We start from the raw sequence: 22,919 nt of genomic DNA, 5'->3' as shown, positions 1-22,919 counted from the left end.
GTTCACGATTGACTTCCACGGTGAAGGAATAACATCGTGTAATAAAAATGAAACCCGCAAAATTATAATTTGCGTAATTACTGGTGGTAGGACCTCTTGTGAGTCCGCGCGGGTGGGTACCACCACCCTGCCTATTTCTGCCGTGAAGCAGTAATGCGTTTCGGTTTGAAGGGTGGGGCAGCCGTCGTTACTATACTTGAGACCTTAGAACTTGTATCTCAAGGTGGGTGGCGCATTTACGTTGTAGGTGTCTATGGGCTCCAGTAACCACTTAACATCAGGTGGGCTGTGAGCTCGTCCACGCATCTAAGCAATAAAAAAAAAAAAAAAAAAAAAAAAAAAAAAAAAAAAAAAAAAAAAAAAAAAAAAAAAAAAAAAAAAAAAAAAAAAAAAAAAAAAAAAAAAAATTCAGAAACTCGGGCTTTCCCTCACTCACTATAACTAGCTTTTGATACCTCGAGGTCTGGTTTAGCGTCCTCTATAAGCCGTATATTTCCCGCGTTCTACGAAATTTTAACACAATTCCAAAAACTTTACTTCGCGTACGATACCGCTGTTTAAGACAAATTACGAAAACTCAAACATTTTTAATATACTTTACAAACAAAAGCCATAAATAGCCACACATAGATTTAAATAAAAAATATTGAATTTGAAGTTTTTAATGAAAAATAGCCGTTATAAATAACGATAAATTAAATGTTTCGAATAAAAAACGCTCTCAGTTTCTGGCGAGGCTCGTGCCTTATCGGCAGCTCGATTTGTGGAAAACAATGCTATTATAAAATGGCGGACATCTGCTAATAGTTGAACAATAGAAACGATAACCGTCTCACCCCATTAGCTCACGGATTTGGTACACTGCTAGTTCAAACGATGTATTCATAGTGTAAATTTCGTTCACCGTATTATTTAAAATACGGATTTAAAAAATATAGAATTTTTTATATTTCATTAGAATTGTGTACGCTTTTTAGTTCTTTTTAAAGATATACAGACAAGGTCACGAGTTACACGATGTTAAGTGGTTATTAACAATATTATTTTTACGCTTTTGAGGCACCCAAATCACTGAAACGATTGGGTTTTGTTGAATTTGTCCCAATTGAATGTGGAATGTGAATTTTAAATAACATTTCTGGTTTAACAGGTGTTTAATTTTGTGTAACGACAGGAGGAAGATCTTCCACTGAACGGGAGGAATTGTTCAATAGAAGGGCGGTACAAGTATTACTGTTTGGAACTTTTGCAAACATATTCGCTGGTAGCTTAAGGGGCTATTTCAGCTACGCCCGGACGGGTAGGCTAGCTCGCGGGCTCAACCTGAGAGAATTTGCTAACACTAGCCCTAGCAAGAGCAGTGCTTCGCAGAATCTACAACCCGATCGAAATCGCGACCCACTGAGTAGATCCGACGAGAAACTCAGTAGCCTGTGTCTATGGATTAGTTCGCTTGTCCAACTCTTCGTTTTAATCAACCAATTCAGTTAAATTAAGTTCAGTAAAGACGAAAACATCGTTAGCTACCTACTAAATACAGATAAATTAAGTCAAAAACGGCTTAATGATATTTTAAAAACAAACTTTCAAAAAACTTTTTTACGTGTCATGCTCGTATCCCTTTCAAGTTGGAAGTAATCCTTATACAATTATAACAGCCCAGTCCACACTGGCAGAATACTGCTGTTTGATTATGTCGCTTTAAAAAATCATATGATATGATATACCTATTAGAATATTAAATAACCTTCTCGAAGACTCAATCAGAATGCATGATGGCCACGAATAAAATACTAGCGAAGCCTTCTTCCTGTGCTTCTAACCACCAAGCGTTCATACATTTAAAATATTTAAAAAAATATAAACACTCAAAGTAGACGGGTATAGATTGACCCCAAAGCCTTCGGCAGTAATTATTTACTGAATAGGAAGCGTATTTAAATTATTTTAGGTCGATGCACATTCCGGTTCTCTTACCGGTGCGAAAGAATTTAATACTAGTATTTTTACCATTTTAATTGCGGATAGAAAGATTTATCTATGCAAATAAATTAGTTTCAAGTATATTTAACTTTCTAATCTTTTAGATTGATTGTTTGTTTGACATCTAAATGTACCTACGTAATTATTTTTATTATTGAAACGCTAACACTAGAGACGTTTCAAGCACTTTTTTTTCGTACCTAAGCTGACGGTCTAGAGACCATACTAGCGTCACCGGGCTAGTAGGTTAGTTCACGGGGCTCAAACCTGACGATGTTGCTAACATGAACCCTAGCAAGAGCTGTGCTTCGCAGAATCTACCACCGGATCGGAAACGTGACCCAATGAGAAGATCCGACGAGAAACTCAGTGGGCTCTGTCTGTGGATTAATTTACTACAAGCACAGAGGCAACGGTATTTACATGAACAATAGAGTACTATCGTTTAACGCGTGCGAAAATGATTAATTGAATAAAAAATCTATATTTTTTGCGCGATTTTAATTCTTAATAATGTCCTCGCATTGAAAGTTCGGAAATAGAAATTTTAAAGACATTTCCAGGCGTTGCGCGCTTCCAAACATTTTCGTTCAAAGTCATAAAATCTATACTAATATATAAATAAACAGTGATTTACGGATGTTCAGTTATAACTACTGAACCGTGCATCCGATTGACTTAAAACTTGGTATCCATGTAGAAAATACATGTACATAATCGATAGGCTAATATTTATATGAGTGTTGGACTCCCTAATAATAATGACAATAAATAATATGTTAATTTTAAATGTCCAGCGAAGCCGGCGAATGCGGCTAATGTCTAATAAGATTACTAATGCCGTATTCTGTATTTCTGGACTAATCTCTGAAACGGTTGGCAGATGAAATGATTAACAGAACAGTATTTAAAACTTCTCAGAGATTTTCTAATATGTTCATCACTAAAAAAATGTGTTTTTGTCGTATAACTCAAAACGAGCAGATTACAATTACACAGTGGATACATAACATTAACAAAGATCATTTGAAACTAATTGAATAAAATTTAAATGATCAACGATATAACATAGACATGCCTCGGTGGTCGACCGCAATAAAATACCTTCTCCATTAGTAAAATGAGATTACACACCACGCAATGATATCAATGTACAGTCGGTGTCAATTTTAATGTGCAAATCTCGTTAGCTTAGATCGATCAGGAAAATAAAATTTGTAAACATTTCTCGTTGAATATGTTTATTCTAATATTATATGAATTTAATTTATGCATGTACTAATTAAATGCGGTAATCGTACGCCCTCCAACCTCAATACTTCAGTCCACGTTGCTACCCACACAGCCGAGGATAGGCAGGAATGGCGCAGGATAATACAGGAGAAAGTCGTTAGAGAAGGCCACGACTCTCAGCATTAAGAATTATCGACGCTAGGAGGAGGAGGACCCCCTCTATCTTACATTGACGGTATTTTGACTGAAAAAATCTTTGGAGTACTGCAAACAACCGTAGAAAATTTAACTTAAAAGATCCGCCGAGAAACTCAGTGGGCAATTGTTAGTCTATCAAAACATTATTAAACAAACATAAAAAACACATACATTGGACTGACTCGTTAGTGCAGTAATTAGCGCCCCCGACTGCTGAGCTGAGGGTCGTGGATTCATCCACATTCCACATCCGTGTGAAGAATAGATTCACCACCTCTTTTTCTGGCTATTTCATATCTATTATATATATCCAAATTTGGGGTCAGATGTACGTGACTAATCTTTTATTTATTGCCTATATAGGCAGACGAGCATACGGCTCACCTGATGGTAAGCGGTTACCGTCGCTCATGGACGTCAGCAATGCCACTCATGGACTTCAACAATGACGTAAAAGTAATCTATTATTAATTAATTAAGTATAATACATTATTTTGAGTAATTCATAACAATACATGATTACAAGTCGGATACTTGTAGAACTTCTAAATCATTACGAAATGAAGTCAAGATTCCTTAATACGTCGCGACAATTGACAGAGAGATTAATTAGTTAGTCTAGCTGTGCTAACCATGTTTGGGTTTATGGATAAATAGAAATTGAATTATTATTTTAGGTCGCAATTAGCGCTTGTAAATGTACACTGGTTTGTTGTTATTACTTCCGATACTAGCCGGGTGTAAAAAGCTTAGAAACATGTACACAATACAGAAACATATGCACGGATAGACATTAGGCGAATCAGCTCCCGTCAGGGATGTCACAGGGAGATAGAATGGTCTAGGCAACATTGTTTTGTTGTCGAGGGAAATTATAATGTATATTGACAGTATTAAAATATTAAATAATTATGTTATTATATACTTATATTATAAGGTTAATAAGACAATAGTTTGTAATATTGTGGTGTAGATGAATGAAGAGGAAAAAGAAGTTTGCAAGTTTGTGAGAAATCTGTCGAAGAAACATTAAGGATAACTTCTGACCAAAAAAAACATTTCATACATTTAGCTGCCTGTAAATTCCATACTTACTTACTTGAATACTTACCATCAGGTATGCGCCGCATACCTGTTCGTCTACAATAGCAATGAAAAAATCATGTCTCATTCCAAATTAATTTTTTTCGAATATGCATTATTACTCAACCGTCACTACTATATAGACAAGTACATAATTGTTGAATAAATAGCTGAATTTATTTCACGGGTTCTTCGTTGAACTGAGGCATTTTTTAAACGGCGGTAGAATTATTTATTAATTCGTTGTTATTCAAAAACAATATGCTATGACGACATTAAATTTTTTATTTTTATTATTGTTATTGTTACTGTGTAGTGTATCAATAAGTAAATTAATTAGATTGTACTCATCTACCCACTCATGTAAAGCTTTCCTTCCTTAAGAACGGTTAGCTGGTAGATAACTCAATTGTTGAGTTAAGCTCGCTATTTTTTATATCTTATCGCAATTACTGTATTATATTAACTGTGTGTGCAAATAAAGAATAAATAATAATAATAATAAAAATATAATAATAAAATTAAAAGAAACAATTTGAATCTAAAACATAGCAGCTAATGTTGTCAACGTGAACTGTACAAACATCTCAAAATCCACGAAGCGGTTTTTAAGCCTTCAATTAAAGCAACAAACGCTTTATTAACAGCGAAATATGCCTCAAACTGTTGATAAATCTCATAGAACAGCGAAACCAGTTTAATTCGAAACAAAATATAGACCGAAATATGTGTATCTTCGATTGTTTCTATCTAGGAATGTCCCAGATAATAAACAACTCCGCTGAAATTAACAATAGTGAGTCACACTCTCGGTCCACGATGTCTTTGTTTCCAGTCGTTAATTACTGAGTGTCCGACTGTAACAGTTTGACTAGATTTCATTGTAAGGCGTAAAGTGTCAAAGGGATTAGATAGGGCCAAATGCTTGCTGAGTGCTCAATATGGGCTTAATAGAAGTTAACGATAAATCCTATTGAATATTCGGAGGAGCGCGGATTTGTGCTTTTATACTGGTGGTAGGGTGTGTGGAGATAGATAGAAAGTCGAGTGACAAGAATGGACGAGATAAGGAATGAGTTTATCGGTGGAAGTGTGAAAATAGCCACAGAAATTGATAAATTAAAGAGCGGACGGTTAGCGTGCAATGGACATGTGATGAAAGAGAGAGGAGATGCATGTGACCAGGACATGTTTGGTAATGACCGTAATGGGGGAAGATCGGTCAAAGAAGATATACATGGAGTTCGTGATTGACGATATGAGAGAGAGAGAGAGAGGAGTGAGTGTTAAGATGACGGCTGATAGAGGAGAATGGAAAAAAAAGATTCACTGTGCCGACCCCACCTAGTGGGATAAGATGGATACAAATATCGCTTGTGGTAGGGAGTCTTGTAAGCCCGCACGAGCGGATACTACCACCCCGCCTATTTCTGTTGTGAAGCAGTAACGAGTTTCCGTTTGAAGGGTAGCAGCTATTGTAGTGTAAAAGCTGAGACCTTAGAACCCATGTCTCAAGGTGGGTGGCGGCATTTAAGTTGTAGTTATCTATGGGCTAATGATAACCACTTAACACAAGGCTGGCCGTGAGCTCGTCGAACCATCTAAGTATCAAAAAAAATCTGAAGGCAGTCACAGCATACGGTGGAATTGGTTTAAATTAGTTAAAAAAATTGGTTAACCACTTGTGTATGTAACTGTACAATAACCACAAAATCACACACATGCGATTCCAACTGAAACACAGAACAGATCCTTTTGAGTGCTATCACCAAAACGCCAATTAGAAGCACAAACCGCCGACTTTTATCGGCCATTAACTAGCAATCAAGAACTAAATTAATTGGGCAATGAAAACTAAGTTACAACGACTAGGAAATGACCATTTTGTATATCAGCTTGGCAACTTAGAGTTTTAACAAGCTAGCCACGTGAAATGAAAGTAATATTAAGTTTTTTGTTAATTTATTATACTGGTTTCAGTGATGGATACATTGTTGGGGCTGGATGTGAGTGATTTTAATAGATTTTAATAAATTATCCGACTTTAAACGGGATTGACAGAGGTTTGGCTGTACCTCTAACGTTGCTAATGTCTAACATAAAAGTCAAATTACACCAAATAGTGCAATTCACGCATTTTTAAAGTATACTTACAAAGACCATGAATAGCAATATCATTTAATTTTCACGAGTCCAAATGTTATTTTGTTTCAAATGCAAGATTTTTCAGTATTTATTTCTCAAAATTATATGCCTAAGAATAGAAAGTAGCTTTACAAAATTGTGTGAACGACATGCCGTAATAAATGCTTAATTACAAAAATTCGCAAAAATCGGGTTGTTCGAAATAAGCTTACTTTGCAAAATATACAAAATAGCACTTTTAATACCGAGAAAACTGTCAAGTCTTTAGCCATTTTGAAATGTCTGCCAAATAAGTTAGTTATTCTTTTAAATAGCTTGCCCAAGAATAGTATGATACTTTTTCCAAAATGAAGTTTTAAAGTCAGTTTATTACTGGTGGTAGGACCTCTTGTGAGTCCGCGCGGGTAGGTACCACCGCCCTGTCTATTTCTGCCGTGAAGCAGGAATGCGTTTCGGTTTGAAGGGTAACTATACTGAGATCTTAGAACTTATATCTCAAGGTGGGTGGCGCATTTACGTTGTAAATGTCTATGGGGTCCAGTAACCACTTAACATCAGGTGCAAGCAATAAAAAATAAAAAAACTGACTATACTTTTATATGCCTTAATAAAACTTAATTTGTCTTAATAAATTAGTTAATAATGTTCGCTACGTTGATTTGTGGCTGTCATTAATAACGCCGCCAATTTAGATTAAGTCTTTAAAAAATCACTACAAAATTTGCGATTACATGCGCGAATTTGCGATTACAGTACTCAAAAATACGCCCTAAAGTATCGAACCGAAACGCATGACTGCTTCACGGCAGAAGTTTATCAGGGTGGTGATACCTACCCGTGCGGACTCACAATAGGTCCTACCACCAGTAAATGGTGTATTTATTATTGGACCTATGTATTTATATTAAATGTATAAATTATAAGTATGCTCGTATATTATAACACGTAAATCAGTTTCTTAAGGACCAGATGATCGTGTGTGATATCCGGGGCATAGATATAGGATTATGTACTTAATATTAATTGAGCATTTTATAAGCACTCGTCACTGACATCCGAAGAAATCGATTACCATTCTAAAAAAATAAGAACGTCATAGACAATTGAACATTAAGTAAATTGAGCACTCCGCCGAGCGCTCAATTAATTTATAGTATTCAATGGTATTCATTACAATGGCGGTTGTAACGACATCACCCTAGCAATGATATTTAATGGCTCGCAGTAAAACAACAACAATATTGATTGACCGTAAAGTTTGTTTTAGTGTTTGTTAGAACAAATATTAAGTAGCTTTCTCACGGCTACGTGATATACATAATTACACGATAAACGATTGAAATCAATTACGGCAGACTTTCAAATGAGCACGCTTTTCGTGGTCTAACCGCTGTAAGCTGAATATAAAAAACAAAATTACATACAAATTATCAATGAATAAGGGAACTTACTTAATATAGACACAGGTTACTGTGTGGGCAGTTTATTTAACAGCGCGGGAATTTAAAAAAACATTTAAATTTATATTTTCACTGATTCATTAAAATTAGACAATTGACAGATTGTAGATGTCGTGGCCTAAAAGATAAGACGTCCGATGCATTCGTATAGAGCTATGCGTCTGTGCCTATCTTTGCTGGTGCTTTTCAGGATATTATCAAAATAACCCTTCTACTCCTATCTATTCATAAAATATTTATAGCTAAGTACTGATACCATGCACCCCACGCTTTTTTACAATAAAATCATTTTTTCTTACACTATTTTTAAATCAAATTTATTAAAATTTATTTCATATTTTTTTAGTTACATTTTCTATAAAAGCGTATTTTGTTAAGTTTTTTTACACTATTATTTATTTTTAATTTTTTAGTTGATATTCAATATTTCAAATTATTTTTTTCAATCTTTTTTTTAAATATTAAATTGTCATCGGCCCTTATAAGTATACCAAATTTCGAGTTAATCCGACGTTTTTAAGGGGGTCAAAATCATGTTCAAAGATTCCGTTACAAACATACATACCTACGTCTGAAGCTAATAAAAGCGTATTAATATGATGTATTTTTGCGGCAAATACCAAATCCACTGTAATTGGATCTAAGTTATAATTAATATTATTTAGCGGAAGGGGGCACGTGTAGTAGTATCATTACCATCACGAAGCAGTTTTATGTTCTAGCGGTGAATTAAATGTTATAGACTAAAGTACAATGAAGTCTTCATCCTCGTGTTTCAATTTCGGTGGTGACATTCACGTAGAAATGTCCACAAGCTGTAGTAACCACTTATCACCGTCGTGGTTACTGTTTTGCCTACCCATAGTAATGAAAAAAAAATCGAATTGGAAGAAGCACAGATAAAATGTTTAATGAATATACATTTTTGGCGCGAAATTTTAGTTGCTTTTAAAAAAAAAAATTTTTTTTCCCTTGTAGGCAGATGAGCATACGACCCACCTGATGGTGAATGGTTACCGTCGCCCATGGACTTCAGCAATGCCAGGGGCAGAGCCAAGCCGCTGCCTACCGCTTGATACTCTCCACAAGCCTCGTTTGAAGAAGGACATGTCATAGCGCTCGGAAAACACCGTGGAGGGGAACTCATTCCATAGCCGGATGGTACGTGGCAAAAAAGACCTCTGGAAACGCACCGTGAATGACCGCAGTGGCTCCAGGTAGTATGGATGAACTCTACTCCGAAAAAGACGTATATATTATTAGCGTCGGCATTCTCAATCTTTCTTTTTATTAATTCGCAGTGAACGTACGTTTCGCTCAAATGCTGTACACGGACACGAAATACCAAGTACTACGCGAAGAGATGATCAAAGCCAACACCCGAAACCTGGTATACCATTGTCGCGCTGATAAAACCGACTGCGACGCAGCCTTGGCCAAGATGCGTTATAAAGCTAGCAAGCACTTCTATGCGCTCGCCAAGGCCGTGGTAGACTATGTTAAGAATAAACGCCAAGCACGGCCCACTGGATATGTTGGTGAGGATACGTTATTTTCTTTATAGGCTCTGTTTAAATCTCAAACCCCATTACTGTTTAATTTCGCGCTTAAACAACAAAGCATAGAAATAGTCCAGACTAAAATCAGTCGATGGCCACGAAAACTGTAGAGTATTCGTAATGTCAAAAATAATTTATTGACCACAGAAAAAATAAATCATTCCTCGTCCGCGAGTAGTGCTAAAGTGAAAATCCCATACACAGCGCGTCTCTACAGCCGCTGTTACCACGTATCATCCAGCTCTGTGTGCCTAGAACGAGTTTTCTAAAGTTCTCGATTGCTTAAAAGTTAACTCAAATTTGTATGGAGTTGAAACTTTTGCCTACATTTGCCGCTAAGGGCGCTGTTCCAACTGCATTTAAATTTAAGTTAACTTTTACATTTTCAATAGAGAGCGTTAAAAAACTCGCACTAAGCACACTGGACTGATCTCACTATTTCCCGACCGATATGACCTTCTTAATCAAGGCTTTAGTCACCTCGAAGGCGTGCAGCGACGTTACCATGCCCACATGCTATTATCCATGCCACTGTTACTGTTAATGAGCCACAATGCCCACTTGCGACCAGGTGAAGGTACGAAAGACGAATACTAAAGTAGTTTGAGAGTTCTTAAAAAATAATTCCAGGCACGGCGACGTTCTGCCAAGACAATATCTGTGTTCCGGACACCGATCCACCGATCGTGATAGGAGGATGCTACACGCTGGTCTCCTGCGGCGGAAACCAAACCTGGCACCTGGACCCCGTTGTCTACAAGAAAAAGAAATCTAGAATGTTTTAGTTCAATACAGATTTTACCGAAAATAAAATTTAATATAAAGTCTTTTGAATTACGTTGCTGCGAACTCTTTTCTCAAACACACTGGTGATTAAAATCTTGGTCTTGATGGCTGAGCTTGTTATGACTCTGATACTATCGGTGTCAACTCACAGGGTAACCTATATTAGAGACTCCAGCTTAGAGACTCCAATCTAGAGATTTCCTGAAATTTTCATCGAAATCGGTCCAGCTGTTTCGGAGTCTACAATGAATATAGACACGACTTTTATATGTGCATAAATTGGATCTTGGTAATTAATTCTTCACGTATACCCTTAAGACAGACGGTTCTGTGGCACTACGGCTTTATGGATTCGGCTTAGAATAGCATCAATTCATCTTCAAAAGACAATTAATTGGTCCTTGACTTTGTTTTTGTTAATTTCATTTTTGGCATGTCTTAACTTAAAATACCATTCTATGGTGTATTCGGCATAGTCCCAGAGGTGGCTTTAGCTATGATGCAGGGCTTGCAAACGGGCGCAGCATTGTTAGGGGGCGCGAGTCTCAGCCCTTTCAATGACCCTATTACTTTTGTACTTATTCCATGTTGACCGCGCGCTTCTTAGAGAGCGCTAGAGTGACACACGAGCGCTTCATGGGCTAGAGATGAGATACCCTCAGTCCATTACGTACCAAAGACTATTATTGGTAACTCATGTGCGCTCTTGCCTCATCACTAGCATCTCTAGGTACCCAGGCCACATTAACCGCATCTTGACCCAATATATTAAATATTAGTACGCACTCCAGCATCGGAGCAAGAAGCAAATAGCTAATTGAAAACATACATTCGTAATCCACAGGCAAGTTAAAACAAAAAGTAACATCACACCTGTTCCATTGTTCAGATCACTTGACGTTTCATTGTAATTTAACCTATAAAAGGATTAATCTCTAGCGAATTGACGTCTTCGTCGATATAAGGCATTGTCGAACTATGCTATGAAATGTTCGCAAACATGGATTCACGTATAATATATGTAGTTAAATACGTTTTCTTTTTACATGCTTTGTGCGTTAAGGCTGAAATACGAAATGGTGGTATCATGAACAAGTAAGTAACCATGTTTTTTAATAACCGTTTCATATAAAACCCCTGTCTGTTCTCTGTGACCTTACCTACCATAAGTCCACTTCCGCCAACCGTGGTAGTTGGGAACATGGGATTTGAATTTTAGGTATATTATATAACAGTCATCCATGCTTCAGAGCGGAATGCATCAATGTTTTGCGGCATAAATAGCTAAGATCGTGTTAGACCCGTAAGGGCTCACTAAGCCTCTAGTATTTACGCAACTTTATAATTTCTGTTCTGATTACACAATGTCATTCCTTCATTGTGGAATTCGTTGGGTCTTACGTGTTTCGTTGCCATTTTTTTTTCCTGATTATACTGATAGCCTTGAGAAGCTATATGTATCAGCGTTACCCTAGCGTGTAGGCGAGTTTTCGGGGCTCAAACTGGAGGTGTTGCTAACACTGGCCCTAGCAAGAATAGTGCTTCGCAGAATCTACTACCAGATCGGAAACGCGACCCACTAAGAAGATCCGGTGAGAAAGTGGGCTGTGTCTGTGCTACATGATAATTATGGCCGTGACAATTTAAACTTATATTATTCGAAAGAATAATGCCGGTGGGTACACGGTCGCGTCCATTCTCCGTACTCCTCAAACCTCTCTGCACAGCGTATAGAAGCACGCAGATTGTATTTTTAGCAGAGTGTTATTCCACAAGGGCCCGTGTTTGGATGACAAGAAGATTTAATAGAATTGTCATCTACCGATGTCTGTATTCTATTTATAAGGTTACTAATTGTTCCGAACCACAGCTGAACATAAGCTTCCAAAATTTCAGAGTTCCTAATTAAACCTATATCCGGTGCTTAAAGATTCTGTCCTACCTAAACCAACAATTACAGAAAAAGGAAGATCAAACTTGTAATATTTACTCTGGCACTCTGACAATACATTTACTGATGACGAAAAAGCAGAGCTGCTGGCCGATACATTGCAAGCCCAGTGCATGCCCAGCATTCAATCCGCGGACCCTGTTCATGTAGAATTAGTAGACAGTGAGGTAGAACGCAGAGCCTCCTTGCCACCCTTGCACGCCTTACCGCCCGTCACCTCAATGGAAGTTAAAGACCTGATCAAAGACCTACGTCCTCGCAAGGCTCCCGGTTCCGACGGTATATCTAACCGCGTTATTAAACTTTTACCCGTCCAACTCATCGTGATGTTGGCATCTATTTTCAATGCCGCTATGGCTAACTGTATCTTTCCCACGGTGTGGAAAGAAGCGGACGTTATCGGCATACACAAACCCGGTAAACCAAAAAATAATCCGACGAGTTACCGCCCGATTAGCCTCCTCATGTCTCTAGGCAAACTGTATGAGCGTCTGCTCTACAAACGCCTCAGAGAGTTCGTCTCATCCAAGGGCATTCTCATCGATGAACAATTCGGATTCCGTGCAAATCACTCATGCGTACAACAGGTGCACCGCCTCACGGAGCACATTCTTGTGGGACTTAATCGACCAAAACCGTTATACACGGGAGCTCTCTTCTTCGACGTCGCAAAAGCGTTCGACAAAGTCTGGCACAACGGTTTGATTTTCAAACTATTCAACATGGGCGTGCCGGATAGTCTCGTGCTCATCATACGGGACTTCTTGTCGAACCGCTCTTTTCGATATCGAGTAGAGGGAACCCGCTCCTCCCCGCGACCACTTACGGCTGGAGTGCCGCAAGGCTCCGTTCTCTCGCCGCTCCTATTTAGTTTATTTATTAATGATATTCCCCGGTCGCCGCCGACCCAGCTAGCCTTATTCGCTGACGACACAACCGTTTACTACTCAAGTAGAAACAAGTCCCTAATCGCGAGTAAACTCCAGAGCGCAGCGTTAGCCCTCGGACAGTGGTTCCGAAAATGGCGCATAGACATCAACCCGGCGAAAAGCACAGCAGTGTTATTTCAAAGGGGAAACTCACCGCTTATTTCCTCCCGCATTAGGAGGAGAAATATCACTCCCCCGATCACCCTCTTCGGCCAACCTATACCCTGGGTCAGGAAGGTTAAGTACCTGGGAGTCACCCTGGATGCATCCATAACATTCCGCCCACACATAAAAACAGTCCGCGACCGTGCCGCATTCATTCTCGGCAGACTCTATCCCATGATCTGTAAGCGGAGTAAAATGTCCCTTCGGAACAAGGTGACACTTTACAAAACTTGCATAAGGCCCATCATGACTTACGCGAGTGTGGTGTTCGCTCACGCGGCCCGCACACACATAGACACCCTCCAATCCCTACAATCCCGCTTTTGCAGGTTAGCCGTCGGGGCTCCGTGGTTCGTGAGGAACGTTGACCTACACGACGACCTGGACCTTGAATCAATCCAGAAATACATGAAGTCAGCGTCGGAACGGTACTTCGATAAGGCTATGCGTCATGATAATCGCCTTATCGTTGCCGCCGCTGACTACTCACCGAATCCTGATCATGCAGGAGCCAGTCACCGTCGACGCCCTAGACACGTCCTTACGGATCCATCAGATCCAATAACCTCTGCATTAGATGCCTTCAGCTCTAATACTAGGAGCAGGCTTAGGGACCCCAGTAACCGTACTCGTCGAACTCGACAAAGAGGTCGACGTGCAACCTAGCCCATGCATCAGCCCGCTGAGTTTCTCGCCGGATTTTCTCAGCGGGTCGCGATTCCGATCCGGTAGTAGATTCATACGCGAAGCAATTGCTCTTGAGTTGTTAGGTCTCCTTCGGAGGCGCTCGGGCAGCTGTTAGCAAATCCCACCCCTCCTGGCTGAGCCTTTGCTCGCCCACCTGTCCTGGTGAAACTGGAAAGGCCTTCGGGCCACCAGTAATCTCTCAAACATAAAAAAAAAAAAACAATACATTTACTACGCTTCGTCTCAGTTACCACAATTTTATATTTTGAACAAACTAGAGGCCAAGTGACGTCACAACAGTACTTCCTAAAGCTAGGTTCGGAATTGAACTTACGTAATGTCATAAACATAGTATTTTCTACGGTTTCTACAAGCTGTTGATACAAAACCACTTTTACGGCTTAAGTACGCGTTTTATATTGTTCATAAGTTTTGGTAATAAACTTACGTTTCAGAAACTATCGAATGCTACGAATACTTTACGTGGTCACTAACGACCAGTAAAGCTTTGATGTATCGGAAACATCTATATATTAATACGTGAAGCAAAAACTTTGTATCCCTTTTTATGAAAATTGCGCGGACGGAGAAGTATGAAATTTCCACACTCATAGAGAATATAGAGAAGAAGTGCACAATGCTAATTTGTTTTTAAATGCATAAAAGATGCATTAAATCAATAAAGAAAACATTACGCACACTACCATGTATTTGACACAACACATACATAAAAATATACTCCTTGTTTACTGTCAATTCGGAAACTTTTGTTATTGTTTAAAGTCTGTGGTCGAATTGAAAATAGATTAATATTGTTTGTCATTAATATCATTGATCTATAGTGCAGTTTTGGCGAATACTGTGATAATATTATCGAAATACAATGTTGTGTTTGACAATAGAACCATAATAATTTTTAAAATTTATAATTTCAATTAATTATAGTCGAATCTCGACTACTGCGGGCCACTACATTGCATAAAAACGACAATTCATATAATAAGTATTCTCATTTGTTTTCTGACAGGCTAATCAAGGTGAAACCTGTCGGGCCTGATTTCGCCAAGGTATTCGTGCCCCTGACTGAGATCCCACCGCCCCTGAGACCGCACACTCACAGTCCCTCCGGGAGACGACACTTCGAAGACTGCGGAGACAAGCCTAAAGCCAAGGAAGTCGACGAAGGAGCTAAAGTAGAGTTTTTCGGGGAATATTACGACGATCACGTATCTAAGACCGTGGCTACTGTTATTATACCGGACCACATCGATCGTGAGTAAAATGAAAGCTAACATTTTCTTCATTCGCTGTCAGAGTTTAGTACACAGGCTTAGATGGGGCGCTGGTCTGCAGTATGCTTTCGTTTCGCCAAGGCAATTTAAACTTTAACACCACGTCACAAGGTCCGCCCATCGAAGTCCTTAAGCTGGTTTTGGTACCAGGTGAACTTACTTCATACTCAGTAGCTACGCAACTGTACAATATGATTACTTGTCACAAATCGCTTTAAACTTTCCTCTCTACACTCATCATCATCATTATCATCATCATCAGCCCACAGTCGTCCACTGCTGGAAATAGGCCTCTCCCAATCCACACTACTGAGCCTTTTGCCCATCTTTTATTTTACCACGTTCAGCTTAGACAGCTTAGGACAGGTGTGGATAATATATAATCATGCATATAATTGTCCGGGTGAACCATCGACTTAAAGCGGCCACAACAAATAACGAACTAGAAAGAACATACACGATTTATCTCCCAACATCCCACCCGCAGTTTTCAGTCTACCCCCGACCATGGCGCTTAGCAAAAAAATATCAAAATCATGATTTGATCCTTTTAGTTTAAAAAACAAAATGATGCTCCTACTTGCTTTAAATAGTTTTAAAAGTATCAATATTCTTAAAAAATATGACATAGCCCTTAAATAACAGTGTGTAGCTCACCCATTAAGCCACGAACGCTAAACGTTAACGAGTAACTCTTTACTTCACAGTTCAACCATGTGTGATTTTTTTTCTGTACGCTCCGTTTTCCTCTCAAAATATAATTGGTGTAATTTGTTCATTATCTTCAGGCAAACATTTCGAGGTGACAACTTCAGTTCCCTACCTGACCGTCGGGCCGATCGAAGCTATCGGATACCACCCGAGCACGATCAGCAGCGAGCACCCTCGCGAGTGCGAGAAAATCTACCAAGAGCATCTAGCGGAGATTTACTCCGATGAGACGGCTGACTACTCGGAAGAGTCGCTAGAGATGGCTCGAATGCCGCTCTTCCCTCAAGACATCCCGCCACAGTCGGTGGAAGAACGCATGGATAAAATGTACAGCGACATTAACGATGGCAAGCGGTAGTCTTCATAGAACGGTTTTACGTTAATCTTTTTTATACTTTTTATATGTGATTACAATGTTTTCGATTACAATGTTTTTTCATTGAGTCAGTCAAGCGTATTGATATGCTATTTTTCTTTCAACAAATCACATGCAATTTGGAATCAAACCGAATTACGTTTAAATTTGGGAATCAGAGATAGATAAACATACTTATATACTTTTTTATTTATTTATTGCTTAGATGGGTGGACGAGCTCACAGCCCGCCTGGTGTTATGGTTGCTGGAGCCCATAGACATCTACAACATAAATGCGCCACCCACCTTGAGTGGGTGGTGTCAAGTATAGTTACAACGGCTGCACCACCCTTCAAACCGAAACGCATTACCGCTTCACGGCAGAAATAGGCGGGAAATATTACACAACATACACATAAGCTTATAGGTAATTTGTGTACGATAGGATTCGAGTTTAATCTTTGTTACTGATATTTGAGTGTGCCTGCTCTCCGGAATGCTCAGAGTAATTGTTTAAGATGAACCCATCATCCCGTTTTTACCATCGCACCGCCCGCCACCGGAGTAGAATTCATCCATACTATCTACAACCACTGCGTTCATCCACAGTGCGTTTCCAGGGATCTTTTTTGCCACGTACCATCCGGCTATGGAATGAGTTCCCCTCCACAGTGTTTCCCGAGCGCTATGACATGTCATTCTTCTAACGAGGCTTGTGAAGAGTACTTGACGGTAGACAGAGGCTTGGCTCTGCCCTGCATTGCTGGCGTCCATGGGCTACGGTAACCTCTCACCATCAGGTGGGTCGTATGCTCGTCTATCTACAAAGGCAATTAAACAAAACTATTCTTGTATCATGTATCTGAGTCAGGTGAGTATTTAAAAAAAAAGAGAAATTGCGGTACAAAAGCCATGAGCAACATAATGATAGATGAAAACATGCGACTTCAGGCGAAGTGTCTGAAGAGTTGTATGTAACAAAACTGATAATACTGATGCTACTAAATTAAACGTCCAATAGTCAACAGTGAATTTATTGATAAAATAAACTTAATTACTAAGTAAATATTAGATTAATGTCCGACTACACTGGTCCCGCTTGAAGATTGTATTTATTTGGTAATTTAACGTCTTTATCTTTTTCGTCGAATATTTCTTCCGTGTCGTCGTCATCAAAATCATCGATGTCTAAAGTATTTCTGGAAAAAAAAAGAAGAAATCCATGTTTTTTTTTCCTTTTTTTCTTTATGGCAATAGTTTTAACTTTATGCCAGTTTCGAAGTCACTGTTCATATTGTATGAAAGAAGTGGTTTTGAATTAAGAATTAAGTTTCGTCTTTTTTTTCTGGTAAACTCAACCATCGAGGAAATAAAAAATTAGGATGCCATACTAAACCGTGATTTAAACAAAACGGGCATGAAATTAAATCGCAAAGTTATTTTCAAATTATTATGTTTTTATCATCAGGCTTGTGACTTCTGAATCGTGAAGATATAATCATTCGTACGACATATGTTACATGGGCATTTTGCAATAAAAAAATTATTTACTCATTTAAACATTCCTCAAAAGTATCAAGGGTACCATTTGAAAAAAGTTTCACGCAAAAATCTAAAACCATGAAGGTTCTATGTCAATTTCCTACTTTAGCCCCTATTACTAATCTAAACTAATAAATAAATAAATGAAAAACTCACTTATTCCAGTCCATTTTGTGCCGTTTCCTGAAACAAAGTTTTATGTAACTTAATTTACAATGCAACTTCCTTAAATAATACTCATTATAATAGTCATTTTATATAACCCATGTATTTATTGCATAATGGAAAGGCATCGTTCTGGTCAACGTTATTTGAAATGTAATCTGTTACTGAATGAAACAAAAAACCCGTGTGCCTTTGAACAAACATAAACCAAACTCAATAATATCTATCTCATGTAGTATAATATAAATGTTAACTTGAATGTTAATAAAAATTCTCGCCGGATCTTCTCAGTGGGTGGCGTTTCCGATCCGGCGGTAGATTCTGCGAAGTAGGGCCAGTGTTAGCAACACTTCCGGTTTGAGCCCCGAGAGCTCACCTACACGTTAGGGTGAAACTGAAATAGCCTAGAATAGAAAAGTTGTCGTGGCCTAAGAAATAAGACATCCGGTGCATTCGTGTTGAGCGATGCACGGGTGTTCGAATCCTGCAGGCGAGTACCAATTTTTCTAATGAAATACGTACTCAACAAATGTTCACGATTGACTTCCACGGTAAAGGAATAACATCGCGTAATAAAAATCAAACCCGCAACATTATAATTTGCGTAATTATTAGTGGTACCACCACCCTGCCTATTTCTGCCGTGAAGTAGTAATGCGTTTCGGTTTAAAGGGCGGGGCAGCCGTTGTAACTATACTTGAGACCTTAGAACTTATATCTCAAGGTGGGCGGCGCATTTACGTTGTAGATGTCTATGGGCCCCAGTAACCACTTAAAAACCAGGTGGCCTGTGAGCTCGTCCACCCCTCTAGGCAAATAAAAAATGAAAAAAGCCTCTCAAGGCTATCAGTACCTAGATATAAGTAGAATTTTTTTTTTATTTACTGTTAATTAACCGTTTTTTAAATGTAATTATGAGCATTCATTAAATGAAATGAACCAAATGCAATATATCTGATCTCGGAACAATAAGCATTGCCGCCTTTTTCCCTACCTATTCTCTGGTAGCCTAGGAGGCTATTCCAGCTACGCCCAGACGGGTTAGACGCTTTCATATGTTAGCTTCTTGAAACGTCTATAAAAGCTTATCGGAAATAACAGATTTTAGGTAAAATAGGGGCCCCGCAGTAGTCGAGATTCGACTATAATTAATTGAAATTAAAAGTTTAAACATTAATATGATTCTATCGTCAAACACTATTATATTTCGATAATATAATCACAGTATTCGCCAAAACTGCACTATAGATCAATAATATTAAAGACAAACAATATTAATCTATTTTCAATTTGACCACAGACCTTAAACAACAACCAAAGTTTCCCAATTGACAATAAACAAAGAGTACATTTTTATGTAGGTGTTGTGTCAAATACATGGTAGTGTGTGTAATGTTTTCTTTATTGATTTAAAGTATCTATTATGCATTATTTAAAAAAAAATAGCATTGTGCACTCCTTCTCTATGTTCTCTATAAGTGAGTAATTTCATACTCCTCCGTCCGCGCAATTTTCGTAAAAAGGGGTACAAAGTTTTTGCTTCACGTAGTTTATAGATAGTAGTATATAAATTTTGTTTCAACATATTTACCGATTAGTAGCAATATAGTCTTGATCCATGTATTCCTCTGAGACTTCCACAGAGAGGGGCTGTCCCCTGTGATCTTGCAAGATACCGAAGTACCGCGGTGCTCGAGTCACAGAAAACAATAGTCCTGGAAATTTGTTAGTACATTTTGAGCTGTTTTTTATGTTAGGCACATTAGCTATGGAAGCATAATAACATATTTCATATCTTATACCTTTAAACGAGCCATTCTTGTATATTAATATACCTATATGTATATAATCTGAATCTCGGAAACGGCTCCAACGATTTTCATAAAATTTAGTATATACAGGGGATTTCGGGGGCGATAAATCGATCTAGCTACGATTTATTTTCAGAAAATGTTGTTTTATTCGTGTTTTCAATAATCAACTCTTCCCGACATCTATTGGCGAATAATAATACTATTTTTCTTAATTGAGGGCAACTAACTTAAAGTCACAACAAGATGGCGTTATCGGTCATCGTCTAGTAATTCTTAAGTGAGTACAAAAAATAAAATCATACTATCACTTTCGTTATTAGGGATGAGTTAAGATATAGCTATGAACTGATTAATCACCTAAAACAAAACACATTTCACATCAAAATTCAAATTCGTTCAAGAGTTAAGGCGACGACCGACTAACGACTTGTAATGTTTTTGGAGGGAAAAACCAGGAAAGTCCATTTGTTATTTTTCGCAATAGAACCCTTGAATGGAAATTACTAAGCGAATTATTGAATAACTACTACGCTGTTTGAATTCAAACCGCCTTCATTTTATTTTCTTTATGCGATTTTTTTAGTGTTTCAAAACATTTTTTTCATCTTTTTATTAACCTCTTCGGGCCAGAGAACATTTTTTTACTGGTGGTAGGACCTCTTGTGAGTCGGCACGGGTAGGTACCACAACCCTGCTTATATCTGCCGTGAAGCAGTAATGTGTTTCGGTTTGTATACTGAGACCTTAGAACTTATACCTCAAGGTGGGCGGTGACATTTACCTTGTAGATGTCTATGGGCTCCGGTAACCACTTAGCACCAGGTGGGCTGTGAGCTTGTCCAACCACTTTTTTTTTTCGGTCATGATGAAATCGCCAGACTTCCATCCCCAGTGGAGGGCGGAGCATGTCAGAGTCGAACTGACTAAAACCTCCTGTCGCTCTACAACCAACGTCCAAACTTCGCATGAGACAGAACTCATGAAGAGGCAAAGGCGGGAAAGTGAAGCGTTTAGTGCGGAGCACATCTCTCCCATCACCCTCCCCCTCGGGACGCCGGACTGGCGGTCGTCGGCGCCACGACCACCAGCCCTGTCGGTCGGCAGGCTATCCGAAGCCCGCTTAGATGGCGCCGGTTAGAGTGAGCTATCCTACGGAATACCCCGCTGGACCAGAACCAACGTGGGTCGAGGATAGCCGGCCCTCCATAGCCCGGATGCTCTTGCGTAAAACGCGTGCAGAGCAGCTTGCACGTCGTCTTCTTAGGCCCCCCTCGCCGGTCCCCAGACCGACATGTGAGGGGGACCCGAAACACTTAGAGGGCCAGGGCTTGGGCGAGATCCGCCTCCCTGGCCCCCGCTCGACGGCGGCGGGATTGTGCGTCTCTCACGCGCCCCGCGGCCTCCTTCTGCGAGATGGTGCACTCGCAGAAGTCGAGCATCGCCTTCCACGACTCGTCGTCGCCGAACATCGATGCCACAACACTCGGCAACGACAAGTCGTTTTCTATTTTTGCTCCTCCTACTCACAATGCCAAGGACAACATTTACGACAATGTACCAATACTTATATACATATGTATGTATCTAAACGTGTTAAATTGAAAAATAAAATAAATATCTTTAGAAACGTACCATCATCGACCGCCCAAATGCTTCTAAAACTTAAAAACAATATCAAAACAATCAACAAAGTTAATTTAACTTCACTCATTTCTAAAACTTATACTTAATAAGAATTATAAAAAGAGAACCAGTTGATTAGAACACGAATTAAAATTCTATTGGATTTTCCTGACGATTTTATGAAAATGCTAATTCGTAAATCATTATACAGGTTGGACGTGAATTGAAAATTGTAATTAGAATCATAAAATGCTTTTTGTAAATTTTCCAGACTTCGTGTAACAACTTCCTTCGGCGGGCTTATTTGCAAAACATGGGTTTGTTTGCAAAAAGCATGTATTGTTCATATTAATGGAGATTATTATTGTGTTTTATAGTAACACGTGACTAATGAGTTTAGATTTAACTAAACATTAATTTAAAACCGTAAATAAATTGATGCAGCTACAGCCATTAAGAATGTTCAAGCATTATGTCCCTTTCGCTCACTCTATCTCTCTTAAATATATTTTTTTGTGATTTCAAAATAACTATACAGTCACAATCTTTAAATTGTTGAAGGGTCATCAAAATTATACTCAATCCGAAAACGCGTAAAGAAAAAAAATTGAGAGTTTGCCAAAATATTTGGGCAGATCGGTCCAATAGAAACAATAGGTTTAGTTGAGAAGGCGTTTACATAAACGACTGGAAAGCCTAATGCTCAACAACTTGTAAAAGAAATAAACGAGGTAAAATGATGAGGTCAGAGAATAAACCATTTTTTAAATAAAATAGGTGATTAAGTACGCTCATTGAACTATTTACGTTTCCATTTAGATTTTATTCAAATTATATTTGTATTAGGTATTATATTATAGTGCTCGAAATCAAATTTTAAAATATTCAATACATACTAATTTATAATTATTTATTATTCGCACCTTTTGTAACATAACTATTACAATTGTTAATAGTAAGTAGTGTGATTTGAAAGAAATAAAGAGTTTCCCGCCGGATCTTCTGTGGGTCGCGATTCCGATGCTGTAATAGATTCTGCGAAGCACTGCTCTTGCTAGGACTAGTGTTAGCAAACTCTCTCAAGTTGAGCCCGTGAGCACATGTACTCGTCAGGAATAGCTCCCTAGACTACCGAAGAATAGGTAGGAAATAAATATTGGCAACTCTTTAAATATGAAAATCGTGGTAAGAGCCCTTTAAAAAACAGTGTGACCCTAGTTTCTTAATCTGGCCCTCT

General features: G+C 38.6%; 3 protein-coding genes across 3 annotated transcripts in view; 2 read left to right on the top strand and 1 right to left on the bottom strand.

Moving 5' to 3' along the window:
• LOC105841610 (uncharacterized) overlaps positions 1 to 10,488 on the top strand; it is a 36,380-nt gene extending 25,892 nt beyond the window's left edge. The window contains exons 2-3 of the mRNA XM_021347622.3: positions 9,404 to 9,640; positions 10,292 to 10,488. Coding sequence (XP_021203297.1) covers positions 9,424 to 9,640; positions 10,292 to 10,446 — 372 coding nt within the window. The 5' untranslated portion in view covers positions 9,404 to 9,423 and the 3' untranslated portion in view covers positions 10,447 to 10,488. The remainder of the gene's footprint in view (positions 1 to 9,403; positions 9,641 to 10,291) is intronic.
• A 907-nt stretch (positions 10,489 to 11,395) lies between these two features.
• LOC110385103 (uncharacterized) lies at positions 11,396 to 16,608 on the top strand. Its single transcript, XM_038017070.2, has 3 exons — positions 11,396 to 11,542; positions 15,207 to 15,451; positions 16,260 to 16,608. The coding sequence occupies exons 1-3, from the start codon at positions 11,436 to 11,438 to the stop codon at positions 16,538 to 16,540; spliced, it is 633 nt and encodes a 210-aa protein (XP_037872998.1). The 5' UTR covers positions 11,396 to 11,435; the 3' UTR covers positions 16,541 to 16,608.
• A 948-nt stretch (positions 16,609 to 17,556) lies between these two features.
• LOC101745060 (uncharacterized) lies at positions 17,557 to 21,933 on the bottom strand. Its single transcript, XM_004921926.3, has 4 exons — positions 21,692 to 21,933; positions 19,837 to 19,960; positions 18,237 to 18,263; positions 17,557 to 17,737 (listed from the first exon to the last, which is right to left on the bottom strand). Exons 1-4 carry the CDS (start codon positions 21,768 to 21,770, stop codon positions 17,623 to 17,625), a joined length of 345 nt encoding a protein of 114 aa, XP_004921983.1. The 5' UTR covers positions 21,771 to 21,933; the 3' UTR covers positions 17,557 to 17,622.
• Positions 21,934 to 22,919: the final 986 nt, after the last annotated feature.

This window comes from Bombyx mori, chromosome 17 (assembly GCF_030269925.1).
Source record: "Bombyx mori chromosome 17, ASM3026992v2".
Lineage (NCBI taxonomy): Eukaryota > Metazoa > Arthropoda > Insecta > Lepidoptera > Bombycidae > Bombyx > Bombyx mori.
Note: the sequence above shows the minus strand (reverse complement) of the source record. Positions and strands in the feature narration are given on the sequence as shown.